The 20,174-nt window shown below is 43.9% G+C and overlaps 1 protein-coding gene across 1 annotated transcript; it reads right to left on the bottom strand.

Moving 5' to 3' along the window:
- Window positions 1-511: 511 nt before the first annotated feature.
- On the bottom strand, window positions 512-19,800 carry CAV1 (caveolin 1). The gene is made up of 3 exons (XM_030015765.1): window positions 19,629-19,800; window positions 18,679-18,843; window positions 512-2,901 (listed from the first exon to the last, which is right to left on the bottom strand). The coding sequence occupies exons 1-3, from the start codon at window positions 19,656-19,658 to the stop codon at window positions 2,560-2,562; spliced, it is 537 nt and encodes a 178-aa protein (XP_029871625.1). The 5' UTR covers window positions 19,659-19,800; the 3' UTR covers window positions 512-2,559.
- Window positions 19,801-20,174: the final 374 nt, after the last annotated feature.

A 20,174-nucleotide genomic window follows, 5' to 3' on the forward strand; every position in this document is an offset into this window, starting at 1 on the left:
ATGAAAGCTTTAAACAATTTTAACGGAAAAGCTATCCGGACAATCCAGATCTGAATTTTGGATGGTCAGTCTTCCACGTAAAATGAACTATAAGCAACTCATTGTATTATGACATTGTTCTATTTATTTGATATTAAAATAATCTAAACGTAAACATCATTATCCTAATTTGAAATGTTGCAAAACTGAGGAACAAGAAAGCAGTGGAATTTGTCATCCTTAAGCATTTAAACAAGCTTAGGCTCCCTATTCAATCCTGTATTCACCAGTTCTACTGCCTACTTATTTAGCAGCAGAAAATATTTACTTGGGAGAAAAATGTAATTTTTTGTTGGGGAGAACCTTCCTGAGTCAGATCCTGAACCACAAATTAAGACTGTTTTGCGCTTTCTTTCTTGAGAAACAAATGACATCACTTTCTGTTTCTTTGTCAAGAAATATTGGGCTTTTCTTCCTAATAAAATGAGATTTATGCACATGGCTTTCAAGGAAAAAGAAGTCAGACAGGCGCTACCATTAAACATCTTTTTATTGTAGTCTTTAATGTACATGCAGAATTAAAAAAAGTGTCAGTTATATCTGTAAGCGTATAACAATGTAAATGTCTTGGATCAGCAATGTATTTGGATTAGGGACTAATAACTCTAAGTGAACAGACATCTTTCAGGATATTCAGTTTATATGGTAAATCAAGAAGGTTTTCTTCAGAGTGATTTTCCTCATAAAAAGATAAAATATTTCTTGTTTACAATCTCGTTTGTTTTTAATACTGAAAAAATCTATAATAGTACACTCTCCATTATGTACATAGAAAAACATAAAACTATATCCATACCAGTGTCTGTTTTAAATGCAAACAATAGTAGTTAATAGCTTTGCAATTTTTTTTGTGCACCCTCTCCCCTCTTCCCCTCCCCCTTGCCCCCCCCCATTAAAAAATGCAGCATTTCCTAAAGTTTTCAACGCTTTGGCAGAAATTGAACCGAAGGCACTCCCGTGTTAGATAAGCAATATGTGAAATATCAGCGCTAAATAAAAAAGCTGTAGGTGTACCAGACAGCTCCATGCTCATCCCAAGGGCCAAATCTTGCACTCTCTGAGGTCAAGAACTGGTTTGCTGGAGATCCCAACTGGAGCAGGCTCAGGCCCCAGCTTGGTTTACAAAAAAGCTGATTAGCCTCACAACTGTTTTTACAAATGCTTCACGCAAACCGTATGAGGATGCAGAGAGCGTCTCTGAACCGTATGAGGATGCAGAGAGCGTCTCTGAACACAGTACTGTCACGAGGGCAAAAAGCTCTTGCAGGTCACAGCATCAGAACGTGTCGCAAAGGCTTCGCTCTCCAGGCCTTGCGCTTTGCAACACGGTAGTTTCACACGACGCCCTCCGTTTAAGACTTCCTGATGTTGCAGCTCAGCTAAAAACGAATAAACCAACCCACAGAAGTGAAGTTTCTAAACCACCTCTTGTGATGGATTAGGTTAGACTCAGCAAAGCATCCTGAAAATTATCTGTGTGCTAGTGGCATGCTGACTTCTGCTGATAGGGAAAGTTTTGAAAGCTGATAGAAAAGTTTCTCTCAGGGGCAGCTCCTCCTTGGCCTCATGTGGCTTGTGTTTGGCACACCTTCATTTTTCTTGTAACTCGGGGTTATCTCTGGCATACCTGCGATATGTATTTATATGAATACTTTGCAAAAAAAAAGAAGAAGCCTATGAGATAAGCACCTAAATGCTCGCTCAGGGATGTGTCATACGTCACAGTCAGGAAAACGTTTCCATAATGACCAGTTTTAGTTCTCAACTGCAGTTTGCTTCTGCAATCCTAGCAAAGGTTGAGAAATAACTGGATGCAAACTTCCAAGAGAGAATGAGACAGAAAGGCGCTGACTGAAGCTTTTTATGCACATGAAAAGCTTTCACATGTCTATGTCTCCAACCTGATAAAGTGTTAGATTTTCAGGAAATATATTAGTTCAGTAATTTGTTTACTTAACTAATTTCTTCATAGTGCACCATATCTGACCATGACTGTAAATAGCTGCAGTCAACTGACAATCCGATTAAAAAAGAACATTCTGCTAAAACCTGCCAGCTGGTCACGTTCATCCTGCTGCAATAGCTCTGTGCTCTCTGACCACAATAAAATGAATGGCTTTATAGTGTTGGAAAGCATTTTTGTCGTTCCTCAGTATCACTGTGGATTTATCTCACAAGGAATGAAGGGTGAGATAAAAAGGCATCCAACAGCACTTCGGCTTCTGAATTGAACAGCCAGCAAAATGATACGCAGCTGGCATGGAAGAATGGCCATTTAAGGTTAGTTTGAAATGCAGACTGAAGGGGAAAAAAAAGAAAAAAAAAAAAAGAAGCAAGTAATCCAGTAAGTATAAACAGTAGAAACAGAAACTGAGCAAGTGATTCTTTGTTTTGGGCCAGTATACCCACCACCAGTTGCTGTATGTTGCTTTGGGAAACACGAAACTGGCACCAAAACACTCCAAACAACACAAACCCCCCACCCCCTTCCTAGACTGATGGCTCTCCTTGAAATGTCCCTCAAATCTCTTTCCGTACTGTGGCTCGGATGCTGCTGAACATTTTGCCTATGGCCTCAAAGAGTGGGTCGCAGAACGTGTGGATGCAGATCGAATAGACGCGGCTAATGCACTGGATCTCAATCAGGTAGCTCCTTATGCACGGCACCACCGCCCAGATGTGCAGGAACGACAAAATGGCAAAGTAGATGCCCCAGATGAGAGCCATAGGAATGCCAAAGATTGCTGACAGTAAACGATAAAACCAGTATTTCGTTACAGTGAAGGTGGTAAAACTGGCCTTCCAAATCCCATCAAAGCTGTGTGTTCCCTCTGGCTCAGCAATCACATCTTCAAAATCAATCTGCAGCAAAGAACACAAAGTCAGGTGAGTCAGACGTTTGCATCAAGGGTGGATTCCAGAAACACCTTTCCTGCAGAGCAATGGTCCCCTGTAACAAAACACCGAAGCACATACTTCCTACACCCCAACGTGATTCAACCCATTTTAACACATCATTTAAGGCATGAATCTTCAGTAACTATCTTCTTCCAGTGACTACCAGGGAGCCTCAATGATTAGCTCAAAATTAGACATCTAACTTCTACATGGAGGTATCCACAAAACTGAATATATTTTCCTCACCTCCTACAGCCCTAAGGGTATGCAGTGCCCTTAGAGTCTACGTAAAGGACGAACCAGGTGAACAGAATCATCATGCTTTCATTGCCTAACTTAACTGTTTCACGTCTTTATGAATGGAATAAATGCAGTCACTACTTTGAGTTTTTACACGCCTCAAGCATGTATCAATAAAATGTGTTTTATTTGTCCAAATGTTCCCATCTTTCCATGTATATCATTGCTGAATTTCGACAGTGAATAAATGGTGAGGCTAGCTATTTGAATATATACTTAGAAACAGGCATATATACTTCTTAGTAGACTGAAAAATAAAATGCTGGATTTAGATCTGCATCAGGTGGAGCTCCTCCATAGTCTGAAAGGGGTAGGGAGCTCTTTCATTTTATTAAACATAAGGAGGCTCTTCACATTAGAGCCGTTTTGTTCTAGCCTATCCTGTTTATGTGATAACACTCTGGTCATGAAAGACATGGCCAGGCTAACATATTAATATTTAGAAGGAACACACTCTTCCACATATTTCATACTTTTGATTATTCATAAATAGTTCAAAAAGTCACCTAAGGAAGCAGTGCATTCCAACAGGCATATTTTACCGCTCTCTGTTGAAATACTGAGCTATTCAGGAAGCTTAATTGTCATAACATTTCTGTTAGAAAATTAACAGAATTGCACTGATGGTTCAGCTCCATGTCACACAAACATGTGTTTGATATAACCCACAATACAGGATATTTAATTTAGTTAGCGCAACCAATTGTATAGGTACTGCATTCCGCAGGAAAAAGAATATCACAACACTATTCCTCTGCAAGAAACTAAATGACCTTTTAAATCAGATGAAAGAAAAAAAGAAATTGCATTCTTGGGACTGGATCCCAAAATGAGATGATAATGCTGCTGGAAGTGAAGATGTAGAGGAGCAGGGTAAGGATGATATGGGCCAGTGGCCTCAGAAACTCGGGCAACAGTACCTTAGCATGCTGGGGGAAGGTGAATATCCATACACTCAGTGTAAGTATTGCTTATACTGTAGGAAAAGGCTCACAATCACTTCTTTTAATCTAATTTAATCTAAAATATACATAATAATTGAAAGAACTCCTCCCTCTCTCCTGTTGAATCTTCAATCACCTCCAAACAGAAGTTAACCAACAAAGGGAAAAATACTATAAAACCCCTGGACTTTCCAGTTTCTTAAACAAAAAAGGTAATTCCAAAGCAAAACTGCAAGGTCTAGATGCAATTTGTTGGAAGGGCTTGAAACTCCTTGGGAGAAAATTTCTGGATCAGCTGTGATATCAAGTATCTTGAATGCCTAACATCAAGCTGGCTTAATTCAACATATTACCAGGCCTAAACATCACTCTCTGCCAGTGCTTCTCTCTAGACATCATATAATGCAAACTATAAACCTTCTCTTTATTTGCTACTCTGAACTAGGCTCTGGTGATCTGAAAGTAATCTGTGGTTCTTTGAGATGGGAATTCATCATCATCATAATCATCATCACCACACCTAAAGGTAGCATTTGGGTTGAAATTCTGTCTCCACAGAATCCAATGGCAGACTGCATTGGCGCAGTCCCCGAGAAACACACATCAGTGCTGCACACTTGTCTGTAAAGGCGTGCAGAGACAAAAGTCTGTCTGGACCTTCTGAAACTGAACAGCATAATTTTAAATAATAGCTACAAAAGGAGAAAATGAAAAGAGAGTTTGAATCACGGTTCTCTTCTGCAATAGTTCTACAGGTATGCAATAACCTCTGCTTCTGTAGGTCATACACATGAATTTTTGGTACAAATCTTAGAAAACAGTTTCCTTGAAATCAGTGTCTCAAGACAGCATAGAAAGTACACTACATTCACCGCTGAGTGAAGACAGGAAATTGGAAATTATTTGGGCTCTGTAATTTCAGTGGGTGCAAGACTGAAGCCCTGGTGGAAATAACTCTAATTCTGGGAAAGGCATCACAGGCAACAATATGCTCTCTATTTTCATTGTGGGGTTATTTGATATAAAAGTTCATGTTTGGGGACTAAACAACTGACAAAAAATTAGCTTTATGCAGTACATTGGCCATAAAATAATTACACGAATCAGTCATTAAAAGTTACCTGCAGTCTAGTAAGACAGAGCAAGGAACTTCCCTGGATGTATTGTGTGATCTTTTTACTAAATGAAATAATCAGATGTCATTGTATCAATCACGGGATTTTAGGACTGCATCATGAAAGAAAGAAGAAAAGGTTGTAGATGCATACATGGAGAAGTCAATAAGATCTACAGATGATGGCATCTAATTGTCTTATGTCTATTCCCCCCCCCGCCCCAAAGATGACTTCAAGGTCTGTATATCATTCACTGAAATCAATCTCATTCAACTGAGTACACATGTTGGAAAAATGTATGCCTAAGCATACATTACATATGCCGGAGCAAGTATATTTTCTTTTTGGAATACACAAGCAAACATATTCATAGTGTCTGTTTCTGCAGCTATTCAAAAGCAAACTTTTTGTTGTAGCCCATATCCCATGTTAGCTCATTTTCAAAGCAATTGGGTGTTCTTAGCTTCTCATCAATGTTTGCCTTGAAATCAGACAATAAAAACATGCAGATGATGGCAAACCCCAAGACGATTACAGCAAAAAAACCAGTTGCTTCTCAAAAAATGCTACTACATGAAGACTACATGGTTGAGCATAGGCCTCTTATTCCAAAACTTCTGGCAATTTATTGGATGCTTCCCACCAGTTGATGTTGTGATCCTTGGCAGAGCCAGTTTGTGCACACCACCATCACACAGCAGTTCAGTGCATTGAGGGCTATTCAGGGTCATGCCTAAAGTCTTTTTATTCAGTTCAGTTGTGGTGAAGTCTACCTTGTATTTTTTCAACTGGCCGATAAGGGAAACATTAAATCTCAGCAGGAAAGCAAGTTTGCATTGAGCTCCATCAGCCTTTTCATGGTTACATCTTTAATTTAGGTAAGTGGGACCTATTTTTATCAGCAAAGCACACTTTTGGCATGCAAAAAGAAACCATAGGTTAATGTGAATTTCCTAGAACGTTTAAAATAAATCGTAAGACTGGCCCATAATTTGATTCCTTTCAAAATAATTCACTATAATGAATGTTTTACTGAAAAATGGAAGCCAGTAAACTCATTGGTTTTTAAATCAAATAGTAAACTTTCTGTAATCAAGATTCTCAGTAACTAACGTTTTTAGCCTGTTGTGCGCTCCAAGATGTCCATGGAGTTAATCCTGGGGAGCTGACAGAAGAATCATGCCATATAACTTTTCCAGATGGACAGCCCTGTCCTCATTCCAGGAGATGATGCTAATATTAGAACATTTATGATATATCTTTGGCCAGGATTTCCCAGCTCCAGTCATACACAGTTGTCCTAAAAGTACTCAGGAATCAAGCTGCCTGTGAGATGATAATAACGGTATATTCATGCCACCAACAATTGTCAAGAGGTTACTTTCTTGGAGCAATTTCAACAGCTCTCGGAATGTTTCTACCAATGCGCAGAAGCTGAATAGATGGCCCTGTAGGAACCATAGCTGATGTCTCACTACCATATCTTTCCCATTTCATTATTCCTCAAGTCCCATGTTCCACATTGCTCCAGTTTGAATAAGGGAGATACCAAACTGAACTCGAGAGCAAAAAGACAGAAAAACAGCCTGGCAACTCTAAAAACTCTCACCTGAACACAGTGTTAAAATGAAGCTGTTATCTTGCTGAAAGCCGTAATAATGTTATGAAATTATGTACATCTCAAGAGAGTCCAGCTACGACTGGAAGGTGAACCTCTGCGGTGCTGTCCAAACCCAGACTTACCCGCAGCAGTCTAAGTAAAGATGGGCGAGGAGTTGAGGTAATCTGGGCTCTTCTACTTTTCACCTGCTAACAGATCATGTACAGATCCACTGGCTGGGAAACGCTCTATTTATTTCACTGTTCAGTCAGTACAGATAAGTCCTTACACTGCCGGAATTGAGATATCACCCAGATTCTTCCTGCACCAAACCACTCCCATGAAAGATCCTGTTTTTAACTCATAGGGATCAGACCTCCACAGGCAGGAGGAGGACTGGGTGACTGGATGCATTTTGCCTTGCTATGGGTTACATTTACATCACTCGGATTACTCACTCCTCAGTCCCTCCTATTACTCTCCTCTGGTTTTTAGTTCAGTAGCACTCAGTGACGGTTGAGTGCCATCAGGCTGATAACAGGAGTCCAACTGAACTAAGTAAAGTAAAAATAGGACTGACAGCAGAAAGAGAAGTGGCCAGAAATATGACCCTAGGGAAGAAAGACACTCTAATTTCGGGAAATGAATCTAACTGGCTTGCAAGGATAAGATACCTCTTTTAGGGTACTGTTCTCGAGGCCACTTCTGCCAAAGCATCAGATGCATGTAGATCTGTGAAGAACTCTGTTTTATCTACATCAAAGGCATGTTTAGGTTAGGCACAGGTGTTGTTCAGTAGATTGCACGGTCAGCATGCAGTTTGTTCCTCCAGAGCTGTCAGGGTGTGCTGTGAAATCACATTGAATTATTGCCAAACTAATGAAAATACAAGCACGTTCACTTGCAACAAGGAGAGAAGTAAAGGAAATTTGTTTTGACCCTCTAAAGGATGCTAATAAATCGCTACGGCCTTCTGTTTCAGCCAAAGCTATTAAACACTATCAACTCCTGTTCCATGCCTACAATACACTTCCTGACTTCAGCTATTCTTTGTTTCCTACTATTCAGTTTGGTAAAGCCCTTTTTTACATTGCTTGAAGCTTTTGTCTGATTCTACTGTGAGAATTACCACAGCCTCTTTTGCTCTGCATATGTTTATTAAACTTTTACCAGGAAATTAAGGAACCTGCTTTGATTCGAAAAGGCATTTATTTACAAGAAAGGGAAATGGTATAGGGAATTTGTCGTCTTTTTTGCAAGTCTGTTTAAAGAAAAAAACTATTTATCAAAAAAGCTTAGCAGTGTAAGATTACTGTTTTTTTTCTAAAAAAACCCCAGATGACTCAAGAATATATGCCTTATATATGAAAATAGTTGACCTGTTGACGCTGCCACTTTAGTCCCTATGTATCAAAACATGGCAGGCTGGAAAGCTGTGTTAAATGCCAATCTCAAATTGCCTATTTACCAGTTGTGCTTCTCCGCAAAAGTTTGTTCTTTGAGGTACGTAATATCCATTACATTGGAAAATTTACTGTGCTGGGTCAATCAGAAAAAGAATTATTAAGACCATCAGCATTTTATGGGGGCTTTGACCAGCATTTTATGGGGGTTTTGACCTAATCTACATTTCTGTGATTGCAACTACAATTATTCAAATCTTTGTGCGTGGTAGCTGTGTGCTGTTACTGTGCTCACAGCGTGCAGTTTGCATTGACAAGCACCAGCACTACTCCACTGAGGAGGAACCCAAACAAACGGTGAGGATGCGTACATTTCTGAGTGCCATCAGTATCTTTTGGAGTCAGTGAAAGGACGCTCAGATCCTTACTGGATCTCTCTTGATTGATCACTAATATCTCCAATCAGGCAAACCACCTAAATATGCACACAACCTGAAAAATGTGAACTGCCCCACTGATGTCAATGTGCTTACGCGCTCTGCCAGACCAGGGCTATAGTCAAGTCTGAATGTATATCTATAGAAGAAAGAGTCACAAGCTAGTTTTCTTTACATTTTTAGCACAGAATATGGAAACTGTCTTTACTGCTTACCCTGTGCTGTTTTTCAACAGGTTTTTCCCTGATGCCAAGACTGTAAGTATAATACTGTTCCACTGTATTATATTGTGTCCCTGTAAGACTTGAAACAGACATATAGAAAAAACCAGATATGATCTTTTTTTCTCTTGTGATAAATGCAATTTCTAAAATTTCCCAATGCATTCAATGCCCTTTAAAGAAAAATTCAGCGGAAGAAAATGTATAAAGGATCACAAAATGACAAGCCATTCTATGGCACAAGTCACATTTGGGAGGTGAAATTCAGGACAGGTGCAGCACTACTAACTTTGGAGAAGGCTTGTGGTGTGTGTTAAGAAAAATAAGAAAATGCATGAGCATATGAGATCATTATTAGTTTTTGTACTTCCACATACTATCTGGAACTTCAAAATTGCCAGTTACGGTGCTTGGAGAACAAAGGCATCACAGCAGCAGAAAAAAAAATTAAGCAATAAGCTCACAACCATTCTGTTAAATCAATGATACCAGCTAAACATCTAAATGATTCCTTGACCCTTTGAAATATCGTGTTTCCACATCTGCTGATGCTTGTCTTGCAGACCACTGCCACAGTTTATCAGAAAATGATGAAAAAGCTTATAAGGTTGTTTCTACTGAATTCGAGGGAAAGAGCATGGGAGGTGTTGAGTCTTCTAGGGGTCTCCTTAGCTCTTCTCCCTTCCCTCACATCCCAGGCACCAGGAGACTCGTTCACCCTTTTAAGAGCACTGTGTAATCTCCACCTGGCAAATGTTTACCTGCAGTTGTGTAGAGAAGCTGGTACTTTGTTCCTGAAAACATAGAGCTTCATGATGCCTAGATGTTCTACTTCCTCACTAATCATTGTTTTCAACAGCAAGCATTAGGCGCTGTCAGGTGTGTAGTAAAGGCAAAACTCATCCTATTCTGGAGTATTTGTATCAGCCTCAGGCTACAGCACGGGTGACTACCAGACGTGAACATCCAGCAGTGTTCAGAGATGGGATAAGTTCAGTCACAAGACAGTAAATCACCTTTACTATTGGTATGGTGGCAAGCAGCTAACAAGGGAACCCCAAGAGTCTCTCCAGGCTGGGGTGCAGCAAGATTAGCCTCTGCCTGTCAACCTTGATCTCTGTCTTCAGAGCACACTGCTTTTCTGGAGACTGGCCAGATCAGTCCTTTGCACAAAAAAAGAGATGCCGTGAGCGCAGATGGCTAGGACCATGGTTTCTGTGTAAAGCTGGTTAAGCGCAGAAAAATTACAAGTAATTCTAAAGTGAATGAAACCCTAAACAAGCAAGTGGAACTGTTCCACCACAGTTACTTGTTCAAACCGACCAATGAATTTGCCTTACATTCCCTGTATCCCTGTGCCTGCTTTCCACAATATGGCAAGAAAAGTGTTCTGCTGGCAGATCTCTTGATGGAAATAGTGAATCTTTCCTGAGTACCATAGAGCATGCCAGAAAAGCAAACAATGCTTTAACAAATAAGGATATTCGTCTTGGAAAGTAGAGTTGAAGGACTACACTCTTCTAGCCAGAGAACAAAACCAGTCTGGTCAGGAGTGACCCCTACTGCACACGTAACAAATACTCAAATGGATTATGAAAAATTTTAAATAATTCCATGACTTAGAAAAAGGTCATGACTGCAGATCACCATTTCACAAACTGAAAATCAAATGAAAACAGCCAAAAAATAATTTGCTTCTAATTACTGCAAGAAAAACCTCCCGCTCCCTGCCCATGCTGAATTACTGATTGCATACCAGAAAAGCCCCGGTGATGGGCTCTGTTTTATCAGATGGGCAGGCTCATCAAAATCTGCGGAAGTACTCGTGAGAAAAATGCGACTGATGCCAACGGGTCAGCACTGTAGCAACCAGCCATTCTCCAGAGATCTCTTCCTGAAGCACTTGCCCGTCCTGTCTCAATATAGTCTGGCAGAAGGAAAGACTAGCAGCTTCAAGGAGACATCTGCGCTCCTCTGAAACACAGCGAAACTTCCTGTGCAGGTGGGGATATCATGTCAGCCAGTGCCTTGGAAAACATGTTGGTGTTGTCGGAGTAAGCAGTCAGAAAATAAAATGGCTATTTTCCTCCCTGGAAACTGGGCTGCTGGGAGGTTATTGCAGTTTTCCCAAAGAGAAATTCTTAAGAAGCTTTCTTCATTTTATCATTTGTTTCTTGTTCCACAGTTCCTTGTTTGATACACCTATTTTAGCAGAGAACTTTGATACGTCTGTGTGTATGTACATCCACGTATGCCTGTCCATCTGTATGCTAGTATAGAGGTATATTCATCAACATGAACACCGGGGTGAAGTTTTGACTCCACTAAAGATAATGCGAATTCTTTTATTGATTCCAGTGCAGTCTGGAGTTAACCAGAATCCAGAAACATTAATAAAAGTAAAGCTCTTCTGTAAACAGATTTTACGTTATATTTTTATATTATACTTTATACATATAATATAAAAATATGATAAATTATATTTACATTATATTATTATATTGCCCTCAATGCAGGTTTACAGACCTGCTATTAAGGTAATAAACTGCTATTAAGTATAACTTTTTAGAACTTGCTCTAGCTTCATCCCTCCTAAATTTCAGCACTAATGGAAAATGGAAATATAGTGACCTTAGACTCTTTAGTAGTGCCTGGAGAGAGACAGGCACCTTTGGAGGGTGTTTTAGATCTGAAAACCACTTTTTTCTCTTTATCATTTTGTTAAGGGAGCCTAAGGAGAGGAGACTCTTCACTAGGTATACTGCCCACAAACACATTCCTGTTACCTGCTGCAATACTTTTTAGGAAATCAGTATAACTTGTTCTCACCTTTTCCCTCATTTCTACCTGAATACATTTATTGCTGACCGTGAGTGTGCAGTGATGCCCAGCTGCCTCTCCGTTCCTTTAAAAAAAATTTGCCTCTGCATTTCTCCTGTTAGAAGGTTGTCTTTCTTATGGAAGATCTTAAGTTACTGATCCTTAAACATGAGGTAAATATTTCTTTAATATTTCATAAAAATCAAGATATCATTAGTCTACAGTTCTGGTCTTGTCATAAACTGCACTAGAACAGAGATATGTGAATTTGGATTTCATAAAACAACAGCAGACTTTACGGCTAAGGTCTGCAGGAGATATTAACCTGATCTTGAGGGAAATCTGACTTTTTTGGTAGCATTTGTTTGAATTCCGACAAGGGATTTAGAAGTTGGCGGAGGAAGTGTTGCAATCCGTCTGTAAGACTCCCTTAGGCTTTTTTGGACCTCCGAGAATAAATTCAGCACAGCAGGAATTTGGACAGGGAATGTGACGCTTTCACCTTCAGCTGTGAGAGCATCTTCTCACTTCTTATCTACTAAGTTGAATTTATCAGTTCTCATTTATTTGAAAATAAAGTACATGGGCCAGATAAATAGAAGTCTACAGACAAACCTCATCCTTGTATAGCCCCACTAACATCTATAGCACAGCTCCAATAAAATTGGCTGCAAGTTTTATCAATTAATGTGCTCATTAGAGTGGGGATAGTGGTACTGAAACTATTTGTCCTTTTGAATGCTAATGTGATGACATAATTTCTGACAAGAATGATGTTGCATAAAATTCAAAGTTTGTTTTGAAACTTTCAAAAGACTTTTTCATAAGAAATCTGCCAGAAAAATATAAAGTGACTAAGAGAGTAAAACCTGCCTCCCCAGTAAATCAAATGAAATTAAATGGCACAACTTCTCTTTCATTTTCAAAATAACAAATCCTTTTTAGACCAAGATGGTTTTTATTACTGTCATTTGTCTGGAAAAGAAAAGAGAGATGGTGGTTCTGGATCAAAAAGCTCAAAAATCAATTGCCGATGTAGATTTCATTCCGCTGCCTGTTTATTACAAGGGTATTTGAGAGCTGTGGGAAAGACAAACTTATCTTAGTTTAGAACTGTATCTCTCTTCAGTTTTCCAGAGATCATAAGTTTTACAGAGTCATCCAAGTTCATTTGTATTTTCTTCTCTCTGTTGCCTAAAATACAACAAAGAACAACTTCTCACTGGGGACCTCATGGGCAGACCACTCTACTATACACATTTATCACTCTTCCCCCTGGGGAGTTTTGGATTTCAATAATTTTTTTTTGTCTTAGACATCCATACTCTCTGCAACAGAAGATGGTCTTTCTATCCATACAGTGGGCTAAAAAATCTAAAATTAATTCAAACTGTTCTTAAAATTTTCTAGCGTCTAATCTGAATTCTGTTGAATTTATCAGAAATGAAAAGTATTTGTCTCCTCTGAATCTGAGATAGTGTCCAATAAATTCTAACAGAAGGAACATACATGCTGAATCGTTGGCTTAGTCCCCATGGCCATCAAATGAACATTTTCCTATGGAGTTATGAGTCATGTTCATCATGCTAAGCAAGAAGGCAGTGCATAAGGCTTTAATAATACTATGAGCTTAAATGCAAACACATTTTTTTGAGAAAGAATCTTTCATTAGAACAGATGCCATTATTATCTGAAATCTTACAGACATTCAGAAATTCCATGTCTGGGAACTCCTAATTAATGTGCAAGAAAACTGTTTTTCAGAGCACTAAAAACTCGCTCAGTCCTTGCATAAACTGGTATTCGTAATGGCTTGAGTTTTTAATCTTTCACTCCTGGACTAGCCTTGGAAGAAATATTTGAAACAGAATTGTATCATGTGGGCAGCCAAAGTCAAACGTTTGAATATTCTTGCATTTTTAAATCTAAACCCCACAGCAGGACATTAATATGACACAAAGTTTCAGAATCATTTCATCTAAACGCAGTTATGGAAAAATAAGGTGTCGCGTCTAAGGTACATGTATTGTCGCTGGAGAGAAACGCCCTTTGAGAGCACCGCTCGTCCCCTCCTGCCGTTAGGCCTAAACTCTGGGATGTGAATCTGCCTCCAGAGGCATCTAACTTCCATCACTGCCAACAGCAAGAGCCCAGGTGACAAGCTTGGATTAGAACATACACACACACTCTTATATTTATATAGTTGTATATTTATAAATTAATCTATTCTTTATATAATTATATATTATTTACATATTTATATATTTATATTGATGCATTTAAACTTATATATGTATCTATTTTCTCAGGACTTTTAATGATATCTGAAAACAAAGAAAGGGGGTCTGCATTAAATTTCACTTAATTCCCTGTTTCAGAAAAAGCACCTGACTGAGCTCTGCTTTCCTCTCATTTTACCATGTTGAAGAGCAGAACTGAGCTCCCCCGGGGCTGACGCCTGCTGTCACATCAGAGTGACAGCTCTCAAGGCCTCAGCCCTCCCATCCGAAAAGAGCGGGGGACGAGCCCTGCTTTCCTTCCAGGAGGTTCTCAGGTGGGGAGGTGGGAAGCGCTCTGCCTAGCCGTCTCTCTGAGCATCTTACGCTGTGCTCCGCGCAACAGGGAGGGACTGTAATTGTGAAGGATTAAATAAAACGGCAAACTGCTTTTTTAAAAAACCTCTCTTTTTAGCAGAAAGCAGCAGAAATTGTAAATGGCTTTAAAATGGCTGAGTAATACTTTCCTCCCTAATGCCTACGTAAGGTTGTTATGGTATTTGTCAACATCTAACTAAAAATTCCAGACTTTTCCTTGCAGTGAGCTGAATTGCCCTTAACTGCATTAGCTTTAAGGGGAAGGCACAAATACATAACTGTTTAAACCTTGGTACAAAAGCTCTGCATCCTTACATCTGAAGCCAAGTACTGGAATTTTTTTCCAGAGAGAAAAGGACTCTTACGCAACAAACAGCAGATAGACACCACTTGTTCAAAACAAAATAATAATTATGTTCTGGTTCTGTAGACCGGGCACAGGCCTTTCCTCCTGGCATATCACCATAGGAAAAAGCTGTGATCTGGCTGCAGATGTGACTGCACGTTTGGTCCTCACCAGTCCCAAAGGAGTAGACTCTGCAGGGTTGGCTGCAAGGTCCATCCCCATCCTGAGCAAGGAGCGAGGGAGTACCGAAGAAGCGCAAGCTGCAAGAGAACCGGCTCCCTCCTCTGCTTCTTCCAACGTCAGTAAACTTAGTGCAGACTTGACCACAGATACTTTGAGAAACTTTGAGCTCCAAAGAGTTGGCAGGCTGTAATTTAAGCCATACTCTGGAAAACACCAATATTGGGTTGGGAAACAGGAAGAGCAAAGGCTGAACTTCAGGCACCTTCACGTGAGTCCTGGGTCTTCAGGGAATGAATGAGAGAAAAAAACCGATCAGCTTTCTATCCTGTTTGTTGCGTTTCATCACACATTAATAAAACCTGTGGGACACAAGTCTAAGAGTAGAATTGTCGAGTGAAGGACATACGAAATAGATACAACTGTGAGGCAAAATAGCTGTATAATCACCAGCGTGACCCCCGGAGAGCTCCCAGGTGCACAGAGGCTGTTTCTCCCTCGCTGGATTCCCTCCTTGCCCTCTGCGTGACTAGCCGACTTCTCAAGCCAGCGCCTCAAGGAATGGGACCACGTTCTCCCCCTGCCGAGGTGACGCATGAGGGAAGTCCTATGAGGAAGAAACTCCTTCCTTCCTGCTCCCCGCTGAAGGAATTGGAACAGGAAGGAAATTCTGGTGATTTTACTAGATCGTGCTTCCTCCAGCACAGAGCTGCCAATTCCGTTGCCTGCGGACCTCAGGTTTGGTAAGGCCTCATTTCCATCCCTCTGTGAACAGAAATCCAGTCATTCACGCCACTTTTCTGGAAACCTCCCAGCACTTATCTTCTGCTTGGTAGCTAATTTGAAGAGAAACCATAAGCAAAATCAAGGTCACCAAGAACTCTGATAAAAAGCTGCTCCATGTGTCTAGTTTTTCTAAAAGGATCTTGACCGGGTCCCTCCTTCTTGCCTGGATCCCTACCCTACAGATACCATGTATCTGCTGCAGAGGAAGCTGTGCAGATGCTTTGTGTTGCACATCAAGGGAACATGTCTCCTGCTTCTCACAAGCAAGGGTTATTTTTAAAATGTGCTATGGGAAGTATTTGAATGCAGACAACACTGAAGCCTTTTAGAGAGCTGCTTACAGAGCAGATTCCTCGTTCTCTGTCTAATCATTTCTATTTCATGGCTGACTGATTTGTCCCCAGTTTCCATGCTATTGTGCCTCATAGTCAAGTGGCAAGAAATGCGTTAAATGCTGGGTAAAAAGCAGAAGGTTCTGAATCTAGAAAAATGCAATGGCTTTAAACAAAATTGAGCTTAGCCTGAACCATACTTCTGGCTTTACAACACTCCCGAACATTTTTTTTTCTCTGACTTTCAGTACCCGACTGAGACTGGGGAGTCCTTCTGTTACACAAGGGTATTTTTTTACACTCTGCCTGGATGAGTTACAGCTGAAGTAAGAAAGGCAGATGCATGACAGAAGGGGACCACAGACTGATGGCTAAGGCAGGAACTGAATCTGTGTATCTTTGCCCCAATCCAAGCCTGTCCCCTAGGTACTGGATCTGAACTTTATTGCTATGTCTAAGAGGCTGAACCTGAAAGTAGTGTCCAAGTAAACTCAAATTGTGGCAAAATTACTCTCTCCACTTTTCAGGTTGGACCTATCCATGAAATACTTACAAAAATCAAAGTAATTCTTCTTTGTCCTTGTAACAAGACAGAAAAGCGTTGCTTTACAATGGCCACATTTTTTACAAATACTGTCGTTTTTATGATGCAAAACGGATCCTGTCTGGTTAACATCAAATTCATTTTGATACATTCCTGTGTCTTGATGTGACTACGTGCACTACTGGGAGCTCGCTTGCTGACACAGAGGCGGTAGCTGTATTCTGGCTGTTTGCTGGTTTTCAATGAATGTGTTGGTCCATGATTATTTCAAAAGGACAAACTGAGAAGCTTGTTTTTTCCATTCCTATAATTCTTATTTTTCAACTTTCTTTTAGATGATTGGACATAACAAACTTTCTTAATCATTGCCCCTGTGGGAGGGAGAGGGCAGGATGGGCTTTGTACGCTTCAGTTCCTTTTAAGTCCGTTAGGAGTTTTTTCCGTCAGTGGTCTCCCTCTTTTCCCAGCAGGATCTTTCTTTCCCTAGTTAAGTTTGTGGACACCCGGATTCTGACTTGCTTGGGGGCTATGACTCATCCTCAGAAGGTTTGGTTGCTTTGGGGACTTCTTCTGTTGATGTACGCAATAAACCATGATGCAGTCTCATTCTTCAGCTCTTGCATTCCCTGTCTACTCAGCTGCTCCTCCGTGGGTAGAAGAAAAAAGAATTGCTCTCTCCTTTTTTAAATCAACCATTTTAATGGAAGTTTTGTACCATTAGGTACACAGATCCTTTTTTCTAAACAAATGAAAACTTTATGCCTTTTCTTTCTAGATCCCAAAGCTGACAACGGCTCCTTAAAGATATAGTCTGCTCTGAGGCATAATTCTCAATGTTGATCCAGCACGATGGCTGGTCATATTCAGCACCTTCAAATTGTGTTGAAGTCAGTGGAATTTGAGGTTACTCGGGACCTGGCTATATTGTCTGCACATAGCATGAATCATTTTATTGCCATACATTCAGGAACCAGAGTCCAACCTTTTGATTCTCTGGAAACAATGCAGTATTTCTCTTTTTCAATAATGGGTCTTCCTGACCAACAAACACGGTGAGCTGCACACACTCTGACTCTGCTGGACCCTAAGTAAGGCAGTTAGTGGCTTAGTCACCCACTACGACTGGGCAACTCCCGTTTTTCCTAGGTTCTGACAAGCCCAGGTGACAGCATCCTCAGTTTTCACACGCATAGTATAAAACTTGTCTGCTAAGAGAAGAGTCAGCTCTATGATTTTTCTGACCAGAGTGACTTCAAGCAAGAATCTCCATCGACCCTGACTTGTCAAAACAGCCAAACTCTGATTTAAAAACACAAACAAACAAACAAACAAAATCTAGACAAGGGCACAGTTAGATTTTGCTTAGCTTGTTTCCATTTATCATTGCTTGAGGGAAGGAAAACAAAACAAAACGAGGACCCAACTCCAAACGACCACCCGGACCTCTGATTTTGCACCCACTCGGCTCAGGGAGGGTGGTCTGTCCCGCAGGCCGTGCCCAGCAGCGCAGCTAGCTCAGGCTGCGCTGGGCTGGTGCCACCTCCCTGCCCTGCCTCTCTATACGTGCCCGAGGGAAGGAAAATCCCTCTGCCGGTGTTACATAAGGTCACGCAATTTATTTTATTTTTTTCTTCCTCCCCTCTCGCCCCGCTCCCCCGCTCCCGGGCGGGACGTCCCGGCTGCAGAGCTGTCCTGCCGGGGCACCCAGCCGCAGCAGCCCCTCGCCGGGGCTTCCCTTTCCCCGGGGGGGGGGGGGGGGCTGCCGCCAGCCCCAGCCCCGCGGCCCCGCGGTGCCCCGGCCCGGTGCGCTCCCGCCGGGGAGGGTCCGGGGGGGGGGGGGGCGGGAGGACGGAGCCCCGCCGCGCTGCAGCGCGACCCGCTTCTGCAAGGAGCTCCAGCGGGCTGCCCGCCCCTCTCCTGCACGCTCTTTTGTTTAAAAAGGAAAAAAAACCCCAAAAACCAAAAGATCGCTACCTTACGAACACCCCCCCCGGCCCTTTCCCTCCTGCAGCAGGTGGAGGGAAGCCCTTCGCTGTCGTCCAGCAGTGCCCGCGTAGAGGACAGGCGGCTGCCCGGCACTGTCCTCCCCCCTGGCCCCGTCCCGCCTCGGCCCCCTCACCTTGACCACGTCGTCGTTGAGGTGCTTGGGGTCTCGGTTGACCAGGTCGATCTCTTTGGTGTGCACGTCGCGCACCGCCTTTTCGCTCAGCTCATCTGCCATCATCTTGTTGTTGGGCTTGTAGATGTTGCCCTGCTCCCTGATGGGCGCCGTGTACAGAAAGCCCTGCCGAGAGGGAGAGCGGGCGGGAGAGCCGAGCCGAGCCGAGTTGGGCAGGGCAGGGGGAGGCGACCCCGGGTCCCGCGGGGTGCGCGGAGCGGCGGGAGCCTCGCTGAGGGGGGGCGGCTCTCGCCCCGGCTATTTAACGGCGGCCGCGGGGCGCACACCACACCCCCGCGGTACCGGGCACGGCACTGGCTCCCGCTGCCGCTCCTGCCGCCAGGCGGCCCCGGCCCCGGCCCCGCACCGCCCCGCACCGCCCGCGCCCGGCCCCGCTCCCCGCCGCCTTGCCCCAGGGCGGAGCGCGGCCGCCCCTAAGCGGGGAGGGCGCAGCCGCTTTGCCCCCCGCGGGCAGCGCCCGGGGCTCCCCACACCGCCCTCCCCAGGCGGACCGGGGCGCGGAGCCCTCGCCGCGCCGCCCTCGCTTATACCACCGTGCCCCCTTCGCCCCGGCGCCCTCCGTAGACCGCCCTCACCCACCCGACGGTCCCCACCGCCCGGCTGCAAAGGACGAGTCCCCCGCCGTCGTCCCCCCTCCCCGGGTGCCCCTGCCCGGCTGCAGAGGACGAGTCCCCGTCCCCCCTCCCCGGGTCCCCCCCGCCCCGCTGGCCCTGCCCGCAGGTGCCCGGCTGGGCGCCGGCCGCGGGGGTCCGCCGCCGAGCCGCACCCCCCCGCCCGCCCCCTCGGTCCCGCTCCCCGCGGGGAGCTGGGGCGCACGGACGCACGGAGCCGCTGCAGGTACTCGGCGCCGGGGCAGGCAGCGTCCCGGTTCCGTCCCCCGGCGGTCCTACCTCCGAGTCCACGTATTTGGTCCCGGACATGCTGGCCCGGGCCGGCTGGCGGCTCTGCCGCGGGGTTTCTCCGCGCCGTCACTTGTAGGACCGGAGGCAGGAGGATCCCGCTCGGCGGAGCGGCCGGCCAGGGGGAGGTAGCTGCGAGGGAGACGGCTGGCCGCCGGCCAGGGGCTGCTCCCTGCCTCCGGCCGCGCTGGATGACAAGCCGCCGGGTAGCAGGGCCCGGCACATCGCAAGGCGGCCGGGAGCCGCCGGGGGTGGGAGGGGAAAGCGGCCCTGCCCCGGCAACCTGGAAGCGGGCGGACCCGGTCCCGGGTGCTCGGGCCACGCCGCGCGGGGACGGGGACACGAGAGGCACGGCGACACGGTCCCCTCCGCGCCGCCCGCCCTCCCCCGGCCGCCCGCCCGCGACCCCCGGCAGCAGCGGCGGGCGCGGGGCTCGGGGGGGGGGCAAGGAAGCAATGAGGAGATGGAAAACTTCAGTTGTGTTTCACGAGCGAGGCGTTTGTAGCCCCCCCCCCGGCATTGACAATAGTTTACACA

The sequence above is a fragment of the Aquila chrysaetos genome, chromosome 5 (assembly GCF_900496995.4).
Source record: "Aquila chrysaetos chrysaetos chromosome 5, bAquChr1.4, whole genome shotgun sequence".
Lineage (NCBI taxonomy): Eukaryota > Metazoa > Chordata > Aves > Accipitriformes > Accipitridae > Aquila > Aquila chrysaetos.

What these genes read in the sequence shown, in the direction of transcription:
- CAV1 (XM_030015765.1), bottom strand. Translation starts at nt 19,658, where the DNA reads ATGTCCGGGACCAAATACGTGGACTCGGAG. An exon ending in CCAAATACGTGGACTCGGAG is followed by an intron (nt 18,844 to 19,628) that starts GTAGGACCGCCG and finishes CCCTCTCGGCAG; the next exon opens with GGCTTTCTGTACACGGCGCC. An exon ending in TCAACGACGACGTGGTCAAG is followed by an intron (nt 2,902 to 18,678) that starts GTGAGGGGGCCG and finishes TCTTTGCTGCAG; the next exon opens with ATTGATTTTGAAGATGTGAT.